The following is a 27,848-nucleotide window of genomic DNA, read 5'->3' as shown; positions in this document are numbered from 1 at the left end:
ACACACACACACACACACACACACACACACACTAAAACACAACTGAGCAAATCACATTTTTTGAAAGCCATGAAACTACAAAAGACTGTTATTACTTTATTTCTACACAAATAATCAACAAGAAAATCACATTTTTGGGTGCAGATGTGTATGTTTGGGCATATGCAATTTCCTGTGTATGTGTGTGCAGTGTGTGTGGTCTTAAAGTGACGTCTCTCTGGAGTCCCTGGGCGGCCTGAAGGTCAGTATCTCTGTGAAAGTGTGACCTGCACAAAAAAAAAAGAATAATGTATCAGCTGTCAGCTACATCATATCTGTGTCCTACCTAGGCGTCAGGGTTTAACATCTTAAACTTTTCTTTCATGAAAACGTACATTTCCCCCGTTAATTCTCTTCTTCATGTTAAAAGTAGCATCAAGTAAATCTGAGATCTTCAGTGACCTCTTCTGACAAACAGCAGGTACTGTGACAACACAGCTTTAAATTTCTCTTACGCTTCCACTGGTCCAGCGGCAGGTCCGTGTTGTCCATGGTCTGATCATAAGGCAGTGCCTCAGTTTCCTCCTCTACATCTCTGAACTCGCTGAAGAACGGCAGCTCGAGCGCCTCCGAAGCACTCACCCTCTGCTCGGGGTCCAGGAGCAGCATCTTTTCCAGGATGCACACTGCTGTGTTGCAGATACACAAACCAAATTCAGCATGACAGAGTTTAATGAAGCATCGTTTGTGTAAACTGGAGAACGGAGATCAATTCATACCATTTGAGCTCGCTTTGGAGAAGACTGAGTGCAGGTCTTTTTTTGGGACTTTTGGTAAACTTCTAATGTAGTTTTTGGCCTGTTGAGAGAGGAAATTGTGAGAAGGATGTGACACTCCTCAGTGACACACAAATGACAAATTACTTAAAGGGCACAAAACATGTTGGGGTCAGTGGTAGTGAAACAATGGCCAAATCTAATTCAATCAGTCATTATTTGCTATAAACATAAACAAAAAAAAAAAAAAAATCAGACTTCTGGTGAAATACAAATTTGACAGTTTTCAGGCTGTTTTCTGTGTCTTTAATGATCCACCAGCATCTACAGCAGCGACGCAGAGTAACCCTAGAGAGGTATTCGAAGTGAAATATGTCAATATTAAGCACTTGAGTCCAGGGCGGATTATGAGACAATGCAAAACCACCACTTCTCCTTCATAAAAGCTGGACACACAGACTTTGTTTTTGTTTGTGTCTCTTTGCAATCATTATGCATCTTTTGTAATTTTGTGTTCACTTGTAGTTGTTTTGTAACAGTTCCTCATTCTTTGGTATTTGCTGCCATTTCCCTTTACCCAACTTATTTTAGCTGAGTGTCATAATTCAAGTCTCTGATTAGAGGGTGATTTGGGTCACCTGTTGCACAGGCTGTGGGTGCTGACTCCTCATTAAGAATTGAGAGCAGCTTGGTGCATTTGGCCTTTGAGACAGTCAGGGTGTGAAGATTCACTTTCTAAGGGATAAGAGAGGTGGAAAAATGCACACTCAGGACATTCTGATGCTTCTTCAACCTTAGGAAGACCTTAGCAAATACTGACAGTCAGAAACTCTGTTATTCAGGCCCCTTTAAGGCTTTTGCTGTCCTGTTTTAGAGGGGTTTTTTTAAAACATGGGTGTAAGGAATATGAAAAAGCACCTTTCCACAAGATTACTTGCATCTGGGCAGTTCTGTTTTCCATGCAAGAGTTTTGTTTTCCTAACAATCACCCAACGCCTGCAAGCTTTAATTTCTTATTTTGTTTGTTGGTTTATTTTAATGGAAACACAATATAATCCCTACCCCTAAATATAAACATATTTAATTTTTAATTAATGAGACGTTTCTTCATTGTTGGCACCTTGTAAGATTAGTTTCTCCAAGTGAATATTTTCATATTATGTGGTTGGAAAACTGGTTCTCAGACTTCTGTCCAGCCAGATAAAGTCTGGGGAATCAGTTTTTCCATTTGGGGTTATTTTTATTTTTTATTTTTAAATTAGTCTCTTTTTAGTCTTTTGTGCATCTGAGGTCATTTTGATTTGACTTTATAGTAAAAAAAATAAATAAATTCTGAAATGAGTCTTGTATTCCAGGACATTAACTGTTTCACACAAATACACACAAATACAAAAATATAAACAGCACTTTCCCAAACAACAAAATCATACAAAAAATGCTATGCATTAACACTGACATTACAAAAGTGGATGCAGTGCAACATATTACTCATAATCTATTGCATTCAGCGTTGGCCTCAGGCACACTGAGGTGGCTTAGAAGTCACACTCTGATTTCATAGATTGACAGACTAAAGAAAGAAAGAATTTCTCAACCTGTTCAGTCGAGTCTGTGAGACTCTAAATCTCCTGCATGATGGCAAAAGCTGATATTCTTTAAATAACATGTGAGAGGGATCCGACGTAATATTACCAGCCAAAGACAACATTCTTTCAGTAAAGTTTGGAAACTTGATTCAATCGCATCACCCATAAGCTTCTCTAAAAAAGACATGAGAATAAAGTGAAACTCACTATCAGAATGCATTGCAGCAACTATGAAAGCAAACTGACCACAGCCGCTGTTCTCTTCAAAGTCTAAGAAAGCAAACTACAATTTTTTGCAGTTACTATTCAGCTTTACAGCCAGTGAGTGTTTCATACAGTTTTTTTATCCAGTGCATCAAGTGTATCTCTAATAGCAGTCTGCCAGTCTAACCCCTGGGTTCGACTTACATCTTGGCTCTGTAGCTTCACAACAAAGTCAGCACCTGGAGTTCCTGTGATCTTCATGATCTCTCTGAGCTGGTCCAGGTCTGGCAGTATCTGTGGTCAAGTATTAACTGTTGCATGGATTTGATGATTCGGACACATTATAACATAGTTACATCTTACAGTTTTGACACAATCTGTGCACAACAGTTAAGGATACGATCATTTCCTTTGAACAGCGGCTTTCCCAGCAGCATCTCTGCCATAATACAACCTGCCGACCAAATATCCACTGCAACAGAGAGCAAACACTCAGCTTTCACATTATGAAACAGATCCCTTTTTCCCTTTTCTGCATGCTTGTTGACACAAAATGTGAGAAGAGTTTACCAGTTTGTGTGTAGTGCATCCAGTTGAGGATAACCTCGGGCGCTCGGTACCAGCGCGTCACGACATAGCCGGTCATTTCTGCGTCGGCCTGCCTCGCCAGGCCAAAATCAAGAATCTGAAGCAAAAAAAGTAGAACTGTGAAATGGAAATGTGTAGGTGTATGCAGTGTTCATGTCAAAAAGGCCTGATGTAGGTTTGCGTACCTTTAGCTCACAGTCTGGGTTAATGGCTAAATTTCCAGGTTTAAGATCCTGTAGGATGGAGAAGTGTGAGAAAAAAGAAATCAAGTTAATGATAGATGTCATCAAAAGACATTTGTATTTTCAGATATTTTAAAGAAATGATAAACATAATTTTACTATGATATACTTCAATTTTAATCATATAAATAAATATTTCTGCTTCTTGAGACACTATTAGCAACCTGTGGCTGTTTTTCCACTGGCTTTTTAATTCCCAGACATTGGTGTTTTTTAGTGACCCATGGCTGCTTTCCAGCATCTTTAAGACCCACAAACATGGATGTTTTTAGCAACCTGTGGCTGTTTTCCCACTAGTCACAGTGCCACAAAAAGTGGTCGTTTTTTTACAGAGACATTGCTTTTTTCCCAGTGGGGATTGTGCCATTAAAACTGGGTATTTTTAACCAAATCATTATCTTTTCCCAACTATAACCATGGTTTAGTTCCCTAATCTAACCACATGTTAAGTGTCAAAGTATCTACAACATAGGCCTCAATATCTGTGGTTTGCAGAAACGGTCCCATTCCAACAATTATTCTGAGTTCGATTGGGTTGTTAATGGACAGCGTATCATTCTGTCTACAGGCTCCCTGTGTGGGAATCAGGATGAATGGGATTGAGTGTGAAAAAGAGCAAGAACCCCACCCCCAAAGCTCATAGTCAGAAAGGCCAAAGTTCACGCACCCTGTGGATGATCCCTGCAGAGTGGATATACTGAGGACAGAGGAGACGGACAACATCAGCAATTTCAACTCACTCCAGCATGTATGAACCATAGTTGGTGGAAATTATAATATTTAAACCGTTCTAACAGAAGGAAACGAGTAACATGCAGGTATCTGTGCTGGTCGTGGTGTTCACCTTGAGTCCCCTCAGCATCTGATAGACAAGGAACTGCACTCTGTCCTCTGATAATCTCTCCAGCTTCATCAGCTTGCCGAGGTCAGTGCCCATGAACGGCATCACCAGGTAACTGTGGACAAGAGAAGAGGAGTCGTATCACAACAGTGGGAGGAACGACCCATTTTATACTCAGCTCTCACAGAACTCACAAGTCACGCAGACGGTCCAATGAGATTTCAGCTGTGAAAACATCCAGCAGCCCAATTACCTGATCAGAACAACAAAAGCACAAATACAATCTGATTAAGATAACATTTACTCACTGCAGTTATTTTGTAATCAGATGTTTTAAATTCTTTTTTCGCCTTCAAGTCCTATTTCCTTCTACCTCAAAACCACAGCTTTAAAATATGTGCCCCTCTTTTGTCTTTTCTATGTGGAGAGCGTTATTACATTTTCGTGCTTCATGTGCTTGAGGAGCCGCAACTCTCTGTACGCCCTTTTGGCAAAAAGCTTGGACTGGAAGGGCCGATGAAGTTTCTTTATGGCCACCTGCATTCCCATCCGGCGGTCCCATGCTGAACTGAAACAGACAATATATAAGTATATTATGTATTTCATTAAACAGCTTGAACATCTTAATTCTCACTTCTAAAAACTCAAATTCTATCACTTAAGGAATTTTCACCGCAGACATTTAATCATAAGGAGATCTAGAAGTTTAATTAACAGCATCTAAATGGAACACAGCCTCATTATTGATATTAATTACACCTGTGCCTTTCTTCTTGCTATGACAAGTCATGGAGGGATGTGAGAAAAAGGTCTGTTTGAGACTGAAGACAATATAGTGGTGCATTCTCTAACTCTAACTCGGGGTCTTTGACTTCTTCTAACAATGAAACTGGGGGGGTGGTTTTCTTTTGTTGACCCTCATCCATACAACACAATGCAAAGAGAGGCCCTGCAGAGCCAGCTGTGGATCCGCTGCCGAAACCAAAATATCCCACACAAGCAGGAGTGCTGCTGCAGGAATATTATAGTATACTCAAGTACAAGTAAAAGTACTGAGGGGAAAGTCTACATACATACCACAAGGTAAAAGCAGTCATGGGGGAAGTATTCAGATTCAGTATATCACTTTCAGTTTTCACATAAAAGTAGCTTACTAATACTGCACTATAAAAAAATGTTTACAAGTATAAGTCCCACTTTAAAAAACCTTAAAGTAAAAGTATGAAATCAGCAAAATGTACTTTACGTATTAAACATAAAATAAAAATTAAATTCAATATAATCAATCAAAAATAATTAAAAGAGAAGCTACAAATCCTCACATTTGAAAAGCTAGAACAATGAAATGTTTTGCATGCAAAAAATAGTTGCCAACTAATTTTCTGTCATCAAATCAATCAACTGTCTGTCAGTTTCAGCTGCACTTGTATATTTCATATGTTTAATGTGCAGAAATCCTGAATGTAACAGCAACTTTGTTTATTAAATAATTGTAGTGGAGTATAAAACACAGTACATCCCTCTGAAATGCAGTCCAGTAGAAGTATCTAGAAAGTGGCAGGAGAATAATATACTCAAGTGAGGTACAAGTACCTCATATTTGTACTTTTGTACAATACTTGAAACACAGTTACATTCCACCTCTGAGTTAAAGTGCTCAGTCTAGACATTGTACTTTTACCTCTTTGTCACCTACACTGGGAAAAGGATCAAAGTTTCTTATGAGTTGTTTATAAATTTGTAATATACTACCAGACTAAAAACTTATACAGGGCCCATGTGCGGAATGCAAATTAAAATACTGAAAATACAAAAGAAGAGTTATTTTTTTTGGGTGAGAGTGCTTTGGTAAATAGTCCTGGCTCCAATCAGCTGACACTGATCGATACTCTATTGAACAGTAAAACTGATGTTAAACTCACCACACAGTCCCATAAGCTCCTGTTCCGACCTGCTTCAGGTCCCGGTACCTCTCCGGAACCTCCCACACGGTTCTGTTTATCTCCTGCCGGTAGTATCCCGTCCTGGACCGCACAGCCATTCCCTACCGACTAGACAAGGCTGAGGTCAGGATGTGGGTCCACTCGACTCTAGTGTCAGGTCAGCTCCGTCCTCTCATGTGAATTAAAATGAGATTATTACTATTATTCTTTGATTATTGTAATTTCCAAATGCCCAAGACGCGCAGAGAAGAGTTTAGTCCGGCGCAAATTCCTTCAGATGAACCAGCGGAGCGCTTGTACGCTGTGAGGGGTCGCCAGTTACACCCCCAACACACACACACACACACACACACACACACACACACAAACTCTGCTGTTAGTCATGGCTCCGGTCGCCCAGGGCAGTCCATGGGTGTGTCTACAATGTGGGGAATAAAGCCACCAAACATCTGCCCACCCTCAGGTTAAAATACCACTTTAATATCTCTGTCAATATCCCAATAATGTTTCTGTAATAATCCTGCAAAGCTGACAAACTAGCCTGTCACTTTCAATTAATAGTCACCATGGAAGGTCATTGAAAACTTTTTCTACTTACTGATTTTTATTTTGATGGTTTTAATTAAAAAATCCTCATTGCTGTTACAATGAGTCAATTGGAAAAGTTTGAGTGTAGTTTGGTGTATTTTCAGCCTGTCCATGTTGCTTAATAATCTATTCATACTGGTCTTAAAGGTCCAGTGTGTAGGATTAGCGGCCTCTTTTGGTGAAGTTGCAGAACTTACACTTTACCTGTGTGCCAAACGTGTAGGAGAACCATAGTGGTCGTTGCTATACTATACTAAAGTATATTATTCAAATCTATATTGTGCTATAGGTTATATTAAGTCTATTGTGCAATGCTAGCTCATATTGTTCAACTCTATTCCATGATAATTTTTTAATATCTCAAACCTAAATTCCAATTCATCCCATAGGTGTTTGTTTGAGGTCAAAGCTCTGTGAAGGCCAGTCATGTTTCTTCTCACCAGACTGGACTAACTGTTTCTTTATGAAACTTGCTTCCAGAAACAGGAAAGGGCCTTTCCCAAACTGTTTCCACATAGGTGGAAACATTATTCACACAACACACAATTCCCTTGATAGAAACAGGGAAGCCACAGATATAAAAAAAAATAATATTTGCCTACAAAATGTATGTGTTTATAAAGTCTAATTGTTGCAGAGAATATAAGGCAAGAAACTTACAAACAGAGCTAACAGAACTGATGGTGTTTATTCTGTTGAAGCCAAGTCATGTTACCCGTTGATGATAAATGAGAAAATCATCAGAATCATCTTAAAACTGACAGCGGACATTCAGTTTAGTGATTTGAAACTCATGGCTACCGTTGAATCACATGCCACCATGTATTCAAAAGACATGTCTAACTTGTAACACACATACAGTTTACATATACATTCGATTTGCGGTTTGCTATTCAAATCCACCACATATACAACATCCACATAAGCACACAACACTTGAAACATTCAGAGCTCTAACAAGCTTTGACTGAGACAGACAGTTTGATTCATTTGGACTGTAAATTCAACACTTTGCATCCAGTGTTAATGGACGACTTGCACAACAGGCTACATGTAGCACTCCAGTGTGAACCATTACAGAGGGGGATATTAAGAGTAGATTTCCTTTCTTGTGCTCCTTAAAAATGACTCCTGAATGGTAAATTGATGTTTTAGTTGTACTTATGTTTCTTTGAGGCAGAAATAAACTCACTCTGACTTAGCGTTGACTTAAAATATAACATTAGCTAACAGATGTTTAACCTCACTAGCTATGTTTTCTTCTTGTTCCATTCTCATAGGCTATCTGCAGCAAATAAAACCTCAGATTACATTTAATGCCAAACCTGGGTATACTCCATACTACAGTTATACTAGTAAACTATATAAATTTTACAATCTAGCAAGTATTACAACTTATAATTAGGTTAAAATCAAAAACTAGCTTAACTCTTCAGGCAACCTAAAGAGTTGCTCGAGCTGCAGCTTAGCATTAGGAAGTCAACTAAATTAAATAACTAACCTAGAACACATATATACCTGCCATTAGTATCAAACTTCTATCCAGATAATATACACAGTGGCACGTCAAAAAATGTTTCATAAGGGTGGCCAAATGGGGCCACAGAAAATCTTAGGGTGGCACCAAAACCAAAAGCCAAAACTGAATTTCAGGAACTTGCTTATGCTGTTGAAGTATATAGGCTATCTGAAAACTATGTCAATATGAGAGTTAAAGAATCTCATACTGGTATACGTAGGATTGTTGTGCAACTCAAAGTTTTAACTGTATGATTTAAGTTTACGTACACCAGATAATAAGTTATGTAAACTGTAAAATAAAAAAAACAGTTTTAATGTGTTCTGTGTCTGTACATGTTAGGAGATTCATTATATAACGTTCAGCTTAAATTTGAGTACATATAATGTAAGACATTTACCGGAACCTAACCCTCTTGAGTTTAGGGAAGACCTGTAGGTCCCCACAGAACCCAGTTTCATTCAGATATCATGAGATGAGAGTTCAAGGGACCCCTTTAAAAATGGCCATGCCAGTTTTTGTTTTGCCAAAATTTATCCTTATTTAGCTCCCTTCCCTGACAAGCTATGTCAACAAAGTTGGTACCAATAGGTGTCTTAGGCTGTCAAGTTTTACAAAATTATACCACCTTTATGCCACAGCCCCTTAATGACAGTAAACAGTGTATCACCACTGAGTATACAGATTAAGTGCAAGAATGCATCTGCAGATATTACCTGGATTTATGCCTAATCTATAAGCCTTTTATCTCCCAAAATGTCATCTGATATCAGTCAATGAATTCTCCACTTTACTAAAAATTTGGGCAAAATACCACACAGGTTTTATTCTTTATAAATGCATCATCAGTTAACATTGAGGTATATCCCATTGAAATTATCAGTTTTCTCCTGAATATATTTTCTTCAAGTATCAGAGTTCTAGATTTCATTATATTGGTGCTGTCCTCTTTTACCCCTTGAGATTTTCACTGACCTTCAGTATAATGCTGGAAAACTTGTGATGTGTTAGCTCTGCACATTGTGGTTTGACACTACCAGATTATTTCTACCTCAGCAAAAAGTTTGTTGAACTAAAACTCCAGTCTGCTGCAAGCTGAATGACACAATGTTAGTGAGGAAATCAGCCATTTGTGGTGATAATCTGCACTGAGCTCATGCTGTTTATACAAACGTTACCAGTGATTCCCCAGTACTTTAGCACGGCGGTCACTAATGAATGTGTGCGCTTATTTTAACACTCAAGCATCATGTAAACCATAAAGAAGATGAGGAAACATGAAATATCACTAATGAGCCAAATATGGCTGCTTTGTGAGAATCATGTTCCTAACAGTTTGCAAAATGCCCGTAGTCTTAATTATTGTAAACACAAACGGGGACTGTAAAAGACTATGGAAACCTGATGGAGCGCTGCCAACACCAACAGGTGATCAGAAATCAGCCATCAGCGGAAACTGTATATGAGAGGCAAGGCCGCACTGTAAACACAGACCTGCAACACAGCCATTCTGCTCCAGCTTTGGCATATATTTATTACCTTGCTAATTAATAGCACAGTTGGTGTTTACTACTCTGTAAGCGGGAGAGGATGACTCTCATCTGAGGAAGAACAGTCGTCTTTGTTTGCTTTTGTATTATTATTTTTTTTACTGCACAGAAATGATGAAGATAAATAGTTGGTCACATTTCCTGGTAATGCGTCTCTCTGACCCTCAGGCTGTTTTACATCAGTGTGTGGCAGATGCAATAAGCAGTCTTAATGGTTATATAATTACACTACCATAATCTGTAATAATAAAATGCACAAAAATCATGCAGTAGTAAGCAGGCTAGATGCTAAGCTGTTCTGTGACATGACGTGGCATTGCTGCAAGCATTTAAACATGAATTTTATATATGAAATCTCTGACTGCTTATGGCATTTGTCATGATGAGACGGCACTCTGTCGTTGCTTTGGATATCCTAGTGTGCGTTTTGTTTTTCATCCTTCGATACCTTTCTATCAGTCTGTAAACACAATTCAGTCCCACAAAGTTGCTCCCTCGTATGACGCAGTCATGTCAAACGGTTCCACATTTTACCCTCACTGAATGGAAACATAAGAGGAAGCAACTTTCTGGACTGGAAAGCTCTTTCTATCGGATTTTAAAATTGCTCCCTGTAATTGCAATGTGTGCATCTGATTCCATGGAGACCATCCTGCCCTGCTGCTCACTTAAACCCATGACAGGCAGTCAAACACAGTCACGCTGAGCAGAGGAAATGCAGTTTTTCTTCACTTGGCTTGCCACAGTCCTTCCTCATCATTTGAGTGTGTGCTCCTTCTTCAGGGTCAAGGGTTTGAGGCAGAGCAAACGCTTACTGCTCCACCTGAAGGCTATCAGTCTTGCTGCCGGATGCTCTGATGCTGTTCACCTCTTCGAATACCAACTCTGTGCACAATCATGGAAGAGAAAAAAAAGAAAACACAATACGTTAGGAGTGTTGAATCGCATATGATCAATGTCTAGAGACTTCACACCATCTTAAGGTTAAAAAAACACAATGTCCTAAACTACTTCCTTGAAGTTTTGTTGTCACAACATACGTCGATTTCCCACACATCCTCATGCCTACATGACAGACTAGGTCGTTTTCCGGTGACTCCAAAAACAAACAAGCGAGAATCTCTGGGTAGGGCAAGACAGAGGGGTGGTGGTTGGGTCAAACACACACAACTTTTACCGAAGAGACCAGTGATTGTGCCTCACGTGAAAGCAAAGGTAAAGTTTTTTCAAACATACCGTAATTACTGGCATTTGTTGCATGATATAGTTGTGTCGTGCCACAGATGTCATTTGACATACTTGTCAAATTACTGTAATAAACATACTTATTTTAACCCACATCATGACCAGTTTTGTAAACCTAACCATGTGGGGCTGTGTCTTAAAATGAAAGTAGTCTTGGTGATGAAACCTAGTTTTCGTGTAAGGTTTATTTGGAAAGACACTGCAGCATGTAACGAGCAGAAATGACACATACAGAACTGACACTAGGGGCACCTAGAGCGTAGGGCCACTGACCAAGCTGCCTCATCTGCGGAGTTGGGAGTTTGAACATGTTTGACAGTCAAGAGTCTGATTTTGAGCACTTGGTCAGTGTAGTTAGATTTTAGTGGGTGAAAGTTGACTCATGCACCACCCAACCTTTCACCCAGCCTGGACTTTATTGTTTTCCATGGATGTCACCTGACTTCCTCCTTTGCTCATAATTACTAGGGCTACTAGAGGGTCACCACCAAACAATAAACTATAGGTCGTATTAAGCTGCTTGTACAAACGACCTATAGGGTCATTTCTGGGGGGATGACAGTCTCTTAATGTCACATGGAAACCAATACTTGTGCACGCTTTTATTCAGTGTTATCATAATGCTGCTTGATCAGCCTGATCTGTCAAAGGAGCTCAAAATTAGGATGCAAACCATACAATAAACCACCATGGCAGATCTGCCTTGGGGCAAGTCAAAAAGAATAGAACTTCCTGCTGAAGTCAAACATAATCTATTATGATGATTCATGATTTTATGAACAGCATCTCTAAATATCTCAGATATTACTTTGGTGGTGTAGTCGACATTTCTGCAACACCCAAGCAAGCTTAAAATCAGTACTGCATAACCTTCACTGTTAAAAGCTCTGCAACTTGAAGCTCCCCTTGGATTTGTGGCATCAGTTTATGCAATTGTGGATTTGCCAGTGTCTCACAAAGTTCTCTGTTTGATTAGTAACAATTGAAATGTCTGGGAGCTCTTAATACAGTGTGTAGATCTTTGTCTTATTATTTGCCATAATCTTTAGTGTTAAAAAATCTGCAGCTGTGTGGAGTCAATTTGTGTAACTTCCTCTGCAAATCAAAAACTGCCCTTTTAAAATTGTTTATAAAGGGAAGTGAAAGCATTATTTTCAAAGAAACCGAGAAGAAGACAATTATCTATACATTTTAACATGCCATGCAAAAGCTGCAATCATTTTTTCACTCTGTGTTTTATTGTGCTACCCACATGTGTAGTTCTCCTCTCAAATGATATCTTTACCTTTCCATTCCTCTAGAGTTCGATCTTTACTCTCCAGCGTTTGGTCGTAAGGTGGGGCTTCTGGCTCGTCATCGGGATCATGGTACTGTGAGAAGTACGGGTGGGACAGAGCCTCGCTGGCTGAGATCCTCCCGTCACAGTCCAGAACCATCATACGCTTCAGCAGATCGACAGCTAACAGACAGAGAGGGGAAAGAGGGATATGGGAGGTGGTTGGAAACCAGTTTAAACCCAAAGGGCCAAACCTGCGTAACTGAATTACTCATTTGCAATATGGAGAGAACAACTTGAGCTTCAGCAGCCTCCCGAAGCCTTACAATTGAATTTAAGAAGTTGGTAATCAAATCTGTGGTGCATCACCCACCTAGTGGATTTGCTCCTCTAAAGATTTTTTCGAGGTCCTGCTGAGGCATGAAGGGCAGAGACTGGATGTATTTCTGCGCCTGCAAGTAGACAACAGAGTTCAGCTCATGGCATGTGACAATGTGGATGATTTGTTAGCAATCTATCACCCCAACACTCAGACATATTGACTTCTCAGTCAACAGCCTTGTAAATAGAATGACTAACGATTGGAGCATGTTGCCTGTGTTGGCAGAAGCAACATTACAGTGAGTACAGATTTTTTTCCCCAATCACTCTGTTCATTCCTCCCCCTCTCACATGTTCAGAGCAGATCTTCTTTAACAGTTCGGGTGACGGTGTCCCAACCACCTCCATGATTCTCTTCAACTGGTCGATATCTTCAGGAGGAGTTAAGGTCTGTCATTGTATTATCTTATCACATATAATCAACTAATTCCAATTGTACGCGAGAAGACTTCTAAAATACCTTTTAAAGGCTAAAGTCTGACACCTTCTCACATTGATTGACAATTTGCAATCAATACTTGTTTCAGCTGAGTATTTGGCTCAACCCTAGTAAATTAACTCTCTAGTGAAAGTGAAAGTAAAAGCCAACCCCAGATTCACTCCTGTCTGGCCTTTTGCCTTACTATTTTTTAAAATTATTATTATTATTTTTTTTCAGTTCTGTGTCTCTGCTTACGGCCTGGCACCTGGACGCTACCGATTATAAAGCCCTGACCTCACTTGAGGATACATACCCATGGACGTCCCATATTTACATGAGCCAAGACTAATACCTATGGTTACATTAACCATGTTTAATTTTGTTGGTATGGCAAGATGTAAAAAAGACTACCTTAAGAGAGCTTGGACTGAATTTTATGACCACCGAACAGCAAACAATCAAAATCATGGGAACGCAAAACAACTGAGGTAAAACTCTTATGATTTTATTCCAATTTTAGTAATTTGTCTGTGACAATGACATCATTTGAAAAGTCATATAAGGCCAGTATAAGACAGAGTCTCTCCTTGCTGATCACTGCTGAAGGTTCTTTTTTTGTCAACGTCCCACAAAGATCAGTAAATCAATTTTATTTTAGGTCTGCTCCTAGACAACGAATACAACAACCTAGATAATTCAGCCTTTTGTGATTGCTCCTATTCATTCCCCACTTCTCTCTGTTAATGCACCTCCCCTTCAGAAAGGGGATTGTGATGCAAATCCACAAGAGCTCAGCATCCACAGGGCACTTTAAAGAGGTAATGGAGGGATGATGCTATCTAAGAGGGAAAAAAAAGATGCAGATTGCTGTGGACTCTCGCCATGGTGATAAAGGATACAGTCAGTGCCAGGAAAGAGGACTTTTCCCTTCAGCAGCTCTCCCATAATGCATCCCACTGACCAAATATCAACTGGAAGAGAAACACCAGAGGTTTTACAATTTAGTTTGCTTCTGGGAAAAATATTCTTATTCTACAGCTTGATAGATAGATAGATAGATAGATAGATAGATAGATAGATAGATAGATAGATAGATAGATAGATTACCATTCTGATTGTAGTGCATCCAGTTTAGCATGATCTCTGGCGCTCGATACCAGCGAGTTGCCACATACCCTGTCATCTCGTCATCTGTCTGTCTGGCCAATCCAAAGTCAAGGATCTGTAAGACAGGAAGACATGTCTTTTACTTATAAATTGGAGTAAAGGATTAATAGCTTTAAACTGAAGGTTAGTCTTACCCTCAGCTCACAGTCCTCATTTACTGCCACATTACTTGGCTTAAGGTCCTGAGAAAGATAAGGTGAACAAAGAGGAGAGAACCATGAATACAGTGTATGCAGAGAGAGGAATCCATATGAATACAAAACACAAGCAGCACCTTCTGAGGCTGAAAAATTAAGCTAACCTGCAACTGCAGTTCCTTAAATGGCCACTTGAGGTTGACTCCAAAAGCGAGTAAATCCCCACAAACCTCCATGTTAAAATACTGACCTTTACAGCAGAAATAAACATCTTTACGTAACCATTGCTTTAAGGTTAGCTCTACGCTGTCGTCCAAATATGGTCATTTTTGGCTCCAACAAACCAACAAACAGCCAAAATACCAAACTTGAAGCTAAAAAACAGTAGTCCACAAACCACCTTGTTACATCACAGTGACTTCAACCATTATTTCATACAGTCTGTAAGTAAAAGGCATAAATTACTCAGCTTCCATACTAGCCTAATCCATTTTTAGCTATTTTCACAGCTCTTACAGAGTATACTCATTGGGATAGATATCAAGAGCACCAAACAAAATTCATGGCTATTAAATGGTGTCAAAATTACACTTTTTGATGCCACTGCAAAATTTATTTTAAGTCAGGTATCGCCCTGACTTTTCTAAATGGGACTAATGAATAATTCTGTCCAGACAACTGGATTCCACCAAACAATTTTGGACAACTATTATAAAACTCTATTTAAAGTTTCAATGTACAGCTACCTGCATGCTTGTCTACAACCTCACTGTTGCATTTATAATTTAATCAGAGCTGTCAATCAAAAATCTCTGAAAAAGGGCTACAATCCATTTTTTTAAAGAGATTGATGAGCAAGCTTTAACCTATTTTAATGACGAGTTGGAGCAACATTGAATACACAGGGGAAATATGTATGTTATCTTAAACCAGGCGAATGCTGTTCTGTTTTCCTCAAACTTGATGGTCAGAAATGACAAGAACGGCAAAGAGAAGGCACTCACTCTGTGGATCAATCCGGCTGAATGGATGTACTGTTCGCCAGGCGGTGGGATGGGGCAGGACGATGGGGGAGGAGAGAGGAGAGAGAGAGAGGACATAGAGGGGGACAGGGGTCAACAGTGCAGTTAACCATATTAGCCCCTGCCAAAAGGGAGACTGCCTTTGTCTGTCCCATAGTAACCATGAAGGCCGAACAGCCGGTCCTGCCGGCTGCTGGACTGATTCAGTGAGCATGCAAACTTCAGACAGAATAACAGCATGTCAGACTCAATATAAATACAGCAAGTGTTTGCTAAACACAGGCTGTGGAGTCCAAATTCAGATTTTTGACAGGCTGTGTTCACTTTAAGCATAGTATACCACATTGATTCCCAACCAGTGGTCAGTAGATGCTAGGAAGATACATGGAAAAATTGTAGCTCAAGAAATATTTGAAAAATAGAAACTCTGATTTGTTTACAAAAAACGATAACAGATAGCTAAAAGTAAAGAATGTAAGATTAAATAGTTCAATGAGTTCTCATTCCAGGTTGTCAAATGCCGCCACTTTTGGCATCATTACGAAACACACCCTTTAACGTCTATATATGACGCACAGCTGCATGCTGGGTGAAACCAACTGTAACATGAGGCTGAAGTTGTCAAACGGTCATGGTTAGGTCAGGTTAAGGCAACAAAACTACATGGTAAAGATTATAAAAACATCTTGTTTTAAGTTAAAATAACAACATAATATGACATAAATATGTGACATTAGTATCTGATGGACAGACATTATTTATATAACCTTAAATTGAAATAGCATTGACTTTACATCAAAACTGCCTTGGTTTCAAACAGGACACAAACAGCCCCCTAAGAATTGCACTGGACTTTGAAGACAGTTTGACAATGGCCAAATCATGTACAACTTTTCTTTTTCACTCTTTATACTACGTCAGTTTCCCTGAGCAACAAATATTGCCCCAGATGGATTTGCATTGGAGTTATTTCAAAGCTCAAAAAGACGCCAAATTGTGACATTAACGTCAGTATCTCATGCCGAGTGGTGTGACAAAAAGTCTGTATTCGATGATGTAGGAATGAGGATGGGCTGAATAGTTAGGTAAACAGATGGATAAAAGTAATAGATAAATGCTTTAAATTACCATTTTCTGTCACTCCCAGTTAGCAGTATGAAGGCAAACTTGACTATTGCAACCTAAACACTGACAGTTCAATTGTGTGAAAAAAATATTTATATAATCAATAGTGTTAAATAACATCCAGCTTAAACTCAAATCACACATTTCAGCCATGGCAGATGGAGTCAGTGGCTGTGAGGGTACAACATCAGACAAAGAATCACGGGTGTACTATCTGCATGCTAACTCATATATTATGTATGTATGGCATGCAGCAGGTGTATCACACTGCAGCAAATTACCTTGAGGCCGCGGAGAAGCTGGTAAATTAAGAACTGCACGTGCTCGTCTGACAACCTCTGAAATTTAACGATGTTATTGAGGTCTGCGCCCATCAGGTTCGTCACCAGGTAGCTGGAAAAGGGGAGAATGTATGAGTGAATGGGGGGGGGGGTCTCACTTAGAGGAGAACATGCTGCCATGGCAACCGTAAGACGTCTGTGATTCAGTTGCAATACCACCCTGCCCTCCAATAACAGAATCATCAGTGAAAGGTGGACAGCTATATAACGTGTAGTAAACATAACAGATTTACAGTTCATTGAAGTCCTCTAATGTTGCAGCAGGTGTGAAGACGTCCAGCAGTCCTATTACCTGCAGAGACAGAGACAGAGAGAGACGATCAATAACAGGCCGGAAACATGCAGAGAGCTGCGTCTGTCTGTCTGTCTGTCTGTCTGTCTCTGAGTATTTTCATGAGAATCACTAACATTCTCATGTTTCATGTGCTTGAGCAGCCTGAGTTCGCGGTACGAGCGGCGGCTGTGGATCAGAGACTGGAAGGGCCGGGACAGCTTCTTCACTGCAACCTTCTGCCGCAAGACGACATCATACGCTGAGCTGGAGAGAGAAAACAGAAAGAATTAATAATTGTTAAAAACTTGTCCGTTTACCTGAGTTGTTTGCCATTTTAAAGCCATTGTTTGACACGTGGGAAATTTAATTTTCTTGCCAACAGTTAAATCATGACATTGTTCCCACTTGCATCTATTCTTTTAAATATGAAGCTAAAACCAGCCAATAGTTAGCTTATCTTAGCATAAATCCACCTTCCACCACTCTTACAGCTTACTTAAGTGACAGTTCACCCCGAAATCACAAATACACACTTTTCCTCTTTCCTGTAGTGCTATTTATCAACCTACATTGTTTTGTGAGTGAGTGTTGGAGATATCAGACATAAAGGTGTCTGCCTTCTCTCCAGTATAATTGAACTAGATGGCACCCACGTTGTGGTGTTCAAAGCACCAAAAAATACTTTTGAAAAACTCAACAGCAATGTTTCTTTCCAGACATCATGACCCGGTAATTCAAGATAATCCACAAACCTTGTTGTGAGCATTTTCATGTAGGAACTAGATTCTTTCTACCAAACTGCACCTATCAGCTGTATCACTGTGCAGAAGGAAGAGTGCATCTACTCATGGACAGGAGGCTCCTACTTGTTAACATTAATGGCATCCTCCTCAGCTGAGCTGTAACGTTAGATACCTCAGTGGTGCTACATGAGGTGGCAGTAAATGCACACTTCTTTCTGTGTAGCGATACGGTTGGCCAGTGTTTGGTGGAAAGAAACTAGTTCAGACATGTTCACAACAAGGTCTGTGGATTATCTTGAGTAACAGGGTCATGATGTCTGGAAAAAGACATTGCTGCTGACTTTTTAAATCAATTTTTATTATTATTTGTATTATTATAATTTTTAAATAGCACTACAGGTCAGAGGGATAAGGAGACAGGACAATTTTCCTAGCAGTCACCTTTACCACTTTCATAAAGGACTTAGGCTTGCTGAGCGCTTTTAACTTATCATTTCAATCTCTTAGTGTTAAATTGTGTATAACAATTTTTGCTATTTAAAAATGTTGTGTGTTGCTCATATATTTTTCTTTTGTGTTGTGTTTAAACATTGTTCCTGTGTGTGTTTTTTGAAGTTTTAAGTGCAGAGCACTTTGAAACATTGGTTTAGATAAGTGCTATATTAAGAAACTTTATCATTATAATAACATGTTGAAATTTAAACCTTTTTTTGGTGGAGGCTTCAAGTAAACTTACTCATTTGTTGCCTCTCACGGCACAGTATACTATGCTATTTTTTCATTTTGTGTATTTTATATTGTATAAAAATAAAAACAACACACTTTAAAAAAATAATGTTAATCAATAAAGGTATTTTAACTAATTCAGAAACAAGAGCACACGTCTCTCTCCCACTAAGTCAGTCACCTGCAAGTCATTTATTCAACCATCTGTGCCTCATTACTCTAATCACCTGCTCAGACCTATAAAGGTGTGTCAAAGCCTTTCAATCCTGTTTGTCTCAGTGACCTTAAGAAGTGTTGGTGGACAGATTTGGAAAAAAACTGGCATTAGCTTGAGATACTGAGAGTATGTCTATATATTATGATTGGGAGTGGGGAAAGGGATAGACAGAGACTAATGCAGAGACAGCAGGAGAGTGTGAAAGAGGATGTGGTAGAACAAGAGAAGTGAGGTTGTCGGATATTGTAAAAGTGCAGCGGTTCATTTCATCTGCCTCTTTTGAAATGTAAATGCCACTCCGTTAATGCCACTCCGTACATCGAACACTGAGCCCTGCAGCTTCTGACGCCACTGTCTTTGTGGTGCCAGTGTCTTTTCAGTCCTGCTGGCTTTTCAACACTCACTGTAGTATTATTAATACAGCCAACAACAGAGAGAGGAACAGACAAACAGGAAGGAAACGAGAATTGTGAAATACCAGGCAACACTGCAGAAACAGAGCCAAAAGCAAGAAGTGAAACAATGACTGAAAAAAACGAGTAACAGAGGACACTGAAAAGAAGATTTATACTGTACAATAACATGTAGAACTTACTCAATATAGGGTATAAAACTCATTGCTATATGGAAATCCCATTAGTTTTTATTGCTGATTTCTGATCACTTAAAGGGAGAATCCCCTCTTGCTCACACTTGAAGTTCCTCAAAATGTATCATGTTTATTTCAGGAATTTCTCAGTAGTTTTGGGGAGACCATAACCTGCTTTGTCATCTTTTACTGAAGTCTGTGCAGCAAAATACTTCACATGTAGTATCCAGCTGTCAGTTTTAGATGAAGGCAGAGATAGTGACACTGTATATTAAATGCAATATAGAGCTTTTTAAAAAAATAAAATAAAAGCAGGATTACCGCCTCTTGAGTTAAGCAGTCAAGCTGTAGTTTCAGTTCACATTCATGTCTGTCCAGACTCTATGCAGCAACGACAGACAACAAAGCTTCAAATATGGATGTCGTTGCAAAGAAGCTACAAAAAAACATGATAGATGATGTGGTGGGGGGCCTTTTTGTCCTATATGTGGTTATACTCAAAACATTTAGAAAAGAGGACACCCCATTTATCTGCAAATACCCTCCACTACACCACTGTTTCACATGCATCATCTCTCCAGCAGCACAGAAGATTTATACAGTCAGCGCAGTTTCAAGATTAGTGTCACTGATTCAGTATCTCACCAAACACCCCCCCTTCTGTTCTTGAGTTATTGAGTTATGTCCGTGAATAATGGACAGAAAACATTATGATGTCACAGTGAAGTTGACCTTTGACCTTCTGGATATAATTCAGATGATGAGTGCATGCAAGATATCGAATTCACGAAATTCACAAACGGGATATCACAGTGACCAAAATTCAGTTTTGCCAGATTTGAAGAAATTCCATCATGGTGTGCTTTTTTTCCCTTAGATTACTTTTTGGGCCTTTTGTTGCTTTTCTTAATAGTGCAGCTGAAGGGTGGCAGAAACAGTGGGGAGAGAGACAGGGGTTGAGATGCTGCAGAGAGCCATGGGAGTCGGTATCAAAACCAGACCGCTGCTAAGACCTCTGCACACTCCACCAGGAAAGCTAGAGGTCGTTCTTGAGTTATTGCAATCACAAAAATGTGAGAGACGAGGTCACAGTGACTTTTGACCTCTCAATTTTAATCAGTTCATTGATGAGTCCAACATCTGTGCCAAATTTGAATAAATTCCCTCCAGACATTAGAGGTCAACAGATAATCGGCCTGGACGATTAATGGGGCTGATATTTGGCATTTTGCTGATTAACTATGTCAGTGTTGTATTTTGATGATCGTCGATTAAATTAAATAATGAAAAAGTGTGCGTATTAAACTCAACCAACACCAGGGAAAATGGGATGGATGGGAAAACAAAATGCCTCCCGCCCAGGCTATCACCAGCTCAAAGGCATTAAAACTGGAAGCCTGCTTACTCAAAACCCAACTTGTCTTGCCGCAGCACTCTGATCTGTTTTATTAATGTGGGTGCAATAACTGACTCTTGCATCTATGGATTTCTCCCTGTACAATGCTCAGTGACTGCACTACTGTAAAAAGCCCTAGAAAGAAGCCATCAACCCAACCTTCGCTTTCCATTTTCCAAAACACCTGCAATACTTCAGTTCGCAGCAGGTACAGGATCTGGTTTATGGTCAGCTTCAGACAATTAACAGAAGTGCCCAACAAATGATGCATGTTTCCTGTTTCTTCCACAGGATGAAACCCACTGTAAATATTACTGTATCACTTCATGGTAACCTATAATGCTGACACGCCTGATTACACTACACTCTTGCATGGTTGCGTGCATCCATGTGTCTTGAAATCACCTGCTGTCAGACCGGATGTCCCTGCCGGGCTGAAGCCGGGACAGCAGCCAGTCTCCTCCATCTCTGACATGAAGCAGGCCTTGCTACCTCACACATACCTTCCTCCCTGCCATCTTCCATACATGGCTCTGACTGCACTGCTGTCAGCACACACACCGCAGCCAAGGCATCGGTTTTCACTCCTCGTCTCTTGTCTCAGGTTTTTTTTTTATGTATATCTGAGCTCTTAATGCACTGTCAGTTTCACAAAGGAAGAGGGGGAAGGGGATGCTAATATTCAGTGTAAGATGATTCAAGCACACTGTTAATCTACAGAGGAAACTGTTTTTATGCATATTTTCTGATCATATCAGTTGTTGTGATTCATTCTGAATAAATCAAGAGGACAACCTCTATGGTTACATATATCTAAACAGGGGTAGAGTATTGACTCTTGTAAATGCAGAGAGGAAATTATGATTTATTCTCCAGACTTTTGTACACAGGGTTTGTTTCTTCCATCCAACACTGCACCCAAAATGATGTCTTTCATTGCCTCACACAAAGACTTGAAACAGGAAACAGCCAGCCATGCTCTGTCTAAAACAATCAGCGACCTCCAAGGCTGAAAAATGAAGCCAACAAAGAAGTGCCACAAATTGCAGTTCCACAAATGACCACTTGAGGCTGGCTCCAGAAGCAAGTCAGTCCCCACAGGACCCCATGCTAAAATGTCAACTTTAAATGATCAAACATGTTTACAGCCTGATAAAAACATGTGTCGTCTCTATAGCTTATTTTCCCCCTTCATGACGACCGTACAAGGCGTGAATTTTTATATAACTAAACCTAATTAATAATTATATCTTGTTTGTTGAAATGACTAAAACAAGATTGGTTAAAATTACAAGTTTATGTGGGGTCACATGATGGACTATTTCTTGGCAAGATGCAATGATTTCCATAGATTTTTGTTACATTCATATAAGGCTAAACTGGTTATTTCCCCCCTGTGTCCAGTCTCAGTAATTGTGTCCTGACTGACAGACTAAGAGCAGTATTGATCTTTTCATGCAACTCTCTGCAACACAACAAATTAACATATTCCCAAAATGTCAAACTATTTTTTTTCAAGCAGTACACACCCTAATACACACACACTTTCCACACAAACATGCACTCTATCATTACAGCCCACATGCATCTGTCTCTTTTAAATTGTGCTGCACTCACATGATAACCCCCAGCTACCAAAACAAGATCAGCAACAAACCCCAATCTCGTTTTCTGCTCAACTTATTTCCAATCAACAATGTTACAAGCACAAACATAGCAGTTTTGACAGGAGAAAATGAAGCAGTCATGTTTTATTCATCATCATCCAAATGAGAGGCTTCATGCCAAAGTTCTGCTTCACTGAACAGATGTTACATATGGGGACATGAGATGAAAGCAGCCTTGATCAGCTTTGTGCATATTCTCACTTGATGTTCAGCCTCGGCCAGACCAAAATTGGCCCACTTTTTGACTCCAGACGCAGGGAAGAGAACATTCAATGGGATTAGGGTTCGACAGCGAGAAGCTGAGAATACAATGAGTCTGGATTAGACTGGGAATATGACAGTCCTCCGAAACTTTTTCTCTCATGACTTATCAAAATTCAAGAGGCAGTGCATGTTAAAGTCTTAAAGCAGATTTGTATTTCTGATGCTTCGCTCTCTTGCGTCTAAAATCCCTCCTTCCTTACTGTCTAATATCCTCCCTCACACCTACTGTACTATTCTCTTTCTAAACTATCTGTCTGTGTCCTCGGTTCTCCATCTCCCATGGGTGCCGGGGGTATAAGTTCTTCATCTCTAGCTATAAAGGATTATATGAGCTTGTTGGATCCTTGACCTCAGGCGTGCAGCCTCAAGAGGGTTCACCGAGAGAACAAGACACTCTTTGAGATAAATGATGAGAGCTGTTTTACTGTGCATCTCAAGAGGTGGGACTACCCTAACCCCCCATCACGACAAGCATACATATGTCGTCTTCTGGAGCCCCATCCCCCATTCTAATGATGTCTTCCCATGAGAAAGTCACTGACAATGGATGGAGATCGACATTAACAATGCAGGGCAATGCTGGGTGGTGTGTAGAGGAATGTCCTTTGTGTCTGTGTGTGTATAGTTTAAGTAAGAGCTTCAGTCAAGTCCAGGCATTTCACCAGTGCTGTCATTCAACTTATGCACTCACCATATGATATAACATCTTAAAAAGTTCAGTTCATAAAACAGGAGGAGAAAAACACCTGCTAATCCCCTAATATGTGTCTACCACTTCATGCTGGCATGGTTTTCTGATAGTTGCGCAAAACAGTGATGTCAAACGATGCGTCAGTGCTACAGGAAATCTGCAACAAGAAGGAGTCATGGAAGAGAGAAAAAAGCATGCCAAAGTGTGGCTTCATTTCATGAAGAAAGATGACAGTGTCATTTGTGATGTCTGTAAAGTGATCAGGGTAGAAACACCAGTAATATGCTTTCTTTAAAACCTGGGTTTAAATTCCAGGTTTGCCATGTATTTGAAACTCTATATATGAGTACTGTAGCCCTAAACAGCAGGTACGTTACCAAGGGTAAATATCCTAGTTTTTAATAGCATTAATGCCATTGGTGTTTTTTTGTTTGTTTTTTAAAATCTAAATGAAAAGATATGCTGGACATGTATTCTCTCATTTCATCCATTGTAGACAATGAGATAATAAAACAGACTTTTTTTCCACACAGAGAACTGACCATAATAAGGGAATCGATAACGAATCAAGCCCATACGCAGACTCGATAATAGCATTTTATCTGTATCAATACGATCTTATTCATTCCCATCCAAACAGCCTCTTGACACCAATGATTTAGAGCACTGATCCTCAACCAGTGGTACATGGACAGATTATGGACTAGTTCGCTTAAACATAAAAAAAATAATGAAGTAAAACGTTAACAGTTGTCTGAGAAATATTGTAACAATATCCACTTTTATACAATAAAAAATTGTGTATATATTCAGATGACCACATTTTGGACATGACAGGAGGCTACTGGTACACAAATGGAAAACTCATATTCTGATCACTGTTAGGTCTTATATAAAGCCACTTTCTTGTCATCAAGGGGTCATAAAGAGCCTCCACTCACAAATCTCATTGTAACTACACTCTCAGGAAAATACCCTCCTTCATAATCCTATTATAAAATCAGAGATTTTCCAGAAAGCACTATTCAGAGCAATAAATAAGTGTTTTATTACAAAGATCAGGCATTGTGAATTCCATGTTTACACAAACTGGCTAAACCTTTAGGGATCATACCATATTACTTTATTTCTGTCAACAAAGATGAGCTTTATGCACCGTTGAATGAATGCTTTGATAACACTATAAATGTAGCATGAGTGCCCACAATGAGAATAAAACCTCAACCTTGGCTATTTTCTGCTCCAAAACAGCCCGTGTGCATATAATCTTCCTAAGGGTAAGTGAAACAGCTGAAAGCAAGCTCGTCATTCAGCTCTCAACATTTTTATTATTGTGCTATTCTGAGCTTTAAAGCTGCAATATAGGCAAGATGTTTATGCACTTAATACTCCTGTGGGAGCCCGAATCATAGACTGGAGCCCCAAACAAGCACATTCAGTCAGTGTCTAAATTAACACCTGACTTGACAGGAAATCAGCTGTCAGGATAAAACCTTCTTTATAAGGATGCAGGGGTGTGGCTTAACAGGCCAATCTGCCAGAGCGTTTTAGTTTGTAATGCACACATTCTTGATGATATTCCAAAAATGTGGCAGTAGAATGATCCTTCTACAAAAAAAGCCACTCATCAATATTTCTGAGACAAGAAAGGTGTGACAAAAGAGAATAAGATGCAGTCAATTCAGCCTAGCAGCCCGAATTGTAGACGTCGATTAGGGATACTTCTCTGCCGACACCGACAACAAAACACAATGAATCAAAATTTAACAGCCAATTCCAGACTCTGTCCTAAACTGCAGAGAGTGAGTTCTCCATCTGGAGAGAGTTGGACTCACCAACGTTAAATCTTTCGCCTCTCTCATCTTCCTTGTACAAAGCATCACAGAATTTGGACTTGCAGAATTTTGGAACATGCAGTGAAGCAAAGCTGGCCCACAAATTTAGATTTTCATGATCACAATCAAGATTTAAGGGCTGTCGTCATTGAGGAAGTCTGAATTTACTTTGCAGGTGAGAGGATAAGGGGGCATTTCAACTGGAATTTTAATTAAAGAGATTATTTTACATCTACAAAGCTATATTTGGCCAAGCTGCCGGGATCAATCAAATCTTTGTGAAAGTTCCTTTTTTTGAAACCATCTCCAAGGCTTACAGCTGTAATATTATTCCTTCTTGCTAGCTATTTTTGGCACCCTCTCTATTACGGATAATTCCAATATCCCTGCTCTCTTACAGAAGGTCAATGCCTTTTCCTCCCTATTAGCTAGATGTTCAGTTCTTAAATGAATGGATATAACCCCTCCATCACACGACCAATGGATCAAAAATGTGATGCAGAACATCAAACTTGAAAAGCTGGCTCCAAGCTGGCTCCAAGCTGGCTCCATTAAGAGATTTTACAAAAGTTGGGACCCACTGATATATTATGTGAATAATCTAACTGGCCTGGAATTTTTAATTAATTCCTCCACAAGCAGTCTGTCCAATATGTGATAAAAATGCACTATGATGCACACATCTTATTTTGTTGTTTTTCAACTTGTTTTTTCCTTTGTTTTTCCCCTACCATGTCTCTTTACATTTCTGTTCATATTTAGACTCTAAATTATACCTGATTTTAATATCTTGTCTGATAAACTGAAAATCTCTCTATATAAAAAAATATCTTGCTGATCTTGTTCTCCAAACAGAGGACAAGATCAGTCATCCTTTGACAAGGATGATAAATGATTGTTATTGCCATGTTATGCTGTTGGTTTTGTTTAGAAAGTACTGCCGACACATTATTCGAGGCAGATGCTGTTGTGTCACATGTCATGCCTCTCTTTTGATTCTGAGGTGCCAGCATGCTATCTAAAATCACACGCTGGGGCAGAATTATGCCGCTGTTGTTTGGTTCTGAGTAAAAATGCCAAAAAGGTATAAAGAATGGATTCTGTAACAGCCCAATGATACAATCTCTGTGTAAAAAGGGCTACTCATACTGAAATCTGCTGCTGCATTTACTGAAAAAAAAATGTTTTGGCGGTATGAAAGTAGTTGTTCTATTCCAAATAGTCTCTGAGCAACTGAGAGAAACGGAGAAAGTGTTGCAACCATTCCCAGTCACCCCTACTTCTCACTGCCAACATGCAATGCTGCATCAAAAAGCTGTAATATATTATTCATGTCTTGAAAATAAGACATGAAAACCCTTCACTCCACATTTCCTTGGGTAACCATTAGCTGGCTATTACAGCTTAATTTATATTGACTGTTGGAGGTGGTTATCACCATGACAAATCACCATGGCAACGTGATCCCACTAGCTGATACCAAACTGGAACAAAATTAAAGCATGTTGAAAGACAGGATATGTCTGCATCAGAGAGGGACATACAAAGAGCAGGGTGTGTGTGCAGGTGAATGATATATGCTAAATGATGATAATGCATGCTGCTGCTGCTGCTGCTGAAGGCTTCAAAGTGTCAGACCTGCTTTGTGTGAGAGCAGCTGGGCTTCCCCTTCCCAGATGTGACATGCCATCTTTAGGGTCCCGCTACACCAGCCTCTGCAGAGTTGCTCCTCAAATTTGGAGGAGCAGACTGTGTGCGCGTGCGTGCGCGTGTATGCAGGGTGGTTATTTGGGAAATTCCTGCGCTGATGCTGTCTCATTCTTTATTTCCCTCCCACAAATATAGGACAGCAGACAGTGAGCTGGGGGGTTAAAACAGGCTGAGGGTTTTTTCTGTATGGCAGACCATATAAAGAACATTAATCTGCATATTAAAACACAGGAATGCTATTGTTATAAAACGTTTTCCTCCCTTTAATAATGATACAAACAAGCGATGAAGCCAGTTGGATGATAATAATACACCGGCAATGACAACAATAAAACCCACGGAAGCTGCTTCATCCCGACACGTACGCATCGCTATTCTGATGCATCATGACCAACATACGGTAAATATTGTGGCCGTGCAGCCTCGCCCCTCCACCCGCCCTACACACACACGCACACACACACACACACACACACACACACACACACACACTCACCACACCGAGCCGTAGGCGCCGGAGCCCACCGGCGTCAGGTTCTGGTACCGCTCCGGAACCTCCCACACAGTCTTGTTCAGCTCCTGACGATAAAAACCTGGTCTGGCGGACATCTCTCCACACAAAAACAAAAACAGAGAAAGGAGTGTGCAAAACAGGAAAAGAGGGAGAATGGGAATAAACGGAGGAAAACGCTAGATGGGACCGGAGGCGCGAGCCGCCGTCTGCTGCCTGAGCCGAGCTGCTGTTGCACACAGAGACCGAGCAGTGACAGCCTGTCTCCCCCTCTCTCTCTGTCTCTCTCTCTGT

The 27,848-nt window shown here is 39.9% G+C and overlaps 2 protein-coding genes across 2 annotated transcripts; both read right to left on the bottom strand.

Annotated features, from left to right (window-relative positions):
* Positions 1 to 83: 83 nt before the first annotated feature.
* mapk12b (mitogen-activated protein kinase 12b) lies at positions 84 to 6,481 on the bottom strand. Its single transcript, XM_042511142.2, has 12 exons — positions 6,139 to 6,481; positions 4,655 to 4,784; positions 4,411 to 4,469; positions 4,220 to 4,331; positions 4,043 to 4,072; positions 3,319 to 3,366; positions 3,116 to 3,230; positions 2,946 to 3,017; positions 2,750 to 2,829; positions 759 to 837; positions 495 to 668; positions 84 to 266 (listed from the first exon to the last, which is right to left on the bottom strand). Exons 1-12 carry the CDS (start codon positions 6,255 to 6,257, stop codon positions 202 to 204), a joined length of 1,083 nt encoding a protein of 360 aa, XP_042367076.1. The 5' UTR covers positions 6,258 to 6,481; the 3' UTR covers positions 84 to 201.
* Positions 6,482 to 7,416: 935 nt separating this feature from the next.
* Positions 7,417 to 27,829, bottom strand: mapk11 (mitogen-activated protein kinase 11). Its single transcript, XM_042510938.2, has 12 exons — positions 27,540 to 27,829; positions 17,340 to 17,469; positions 17,165 to 17,223; positions 16,872 to 16,983; positions 15,448 to 15,477; positions 14,441 to 14,488; positions 14,247 to 14,361; positions 14,039 to 14,110; positions 13,010 to 13,089; positions 12,711 to 12,789; positions 12,347 to 12,520; positions 7,417 to 10,701 (listed from the first exon to the last, which is right to left on the bottom strand). Exons 1-12 carry the CDS (start codon positions 27,650 to 27,652, stop codon positions 10,628 to 10,630), a joined length of 1,086 nt encoding a protein of 361 aa, XP_042366872.1. The 5' UTR covers positions 27,653 to 27,829; the 3' UTR covers positions 7,417 to 10,627.
* Positions 27,830 to 27,848: the final 19 nt, after the last annotated feature.

Source organism: Plectropomus leopardus, chromosome 22 (genome assembly GCF_026936395.1).
Source record: "Plectropomus leopardus strain MGB_pleo_1.0 chromosome 22, ASM2693639v1, whole genome shotgun sequence".
NCBI lineage: Eukaryota > Metazoa > Chordata > Actinopteri > Perciformes > Serranidae > Plectropomus > Plectropomus leopardus.
Note: the sequence above shows the minus strand (reverse complement) of the source record. Positions and strands in the feature narration are given on the sequence as shown.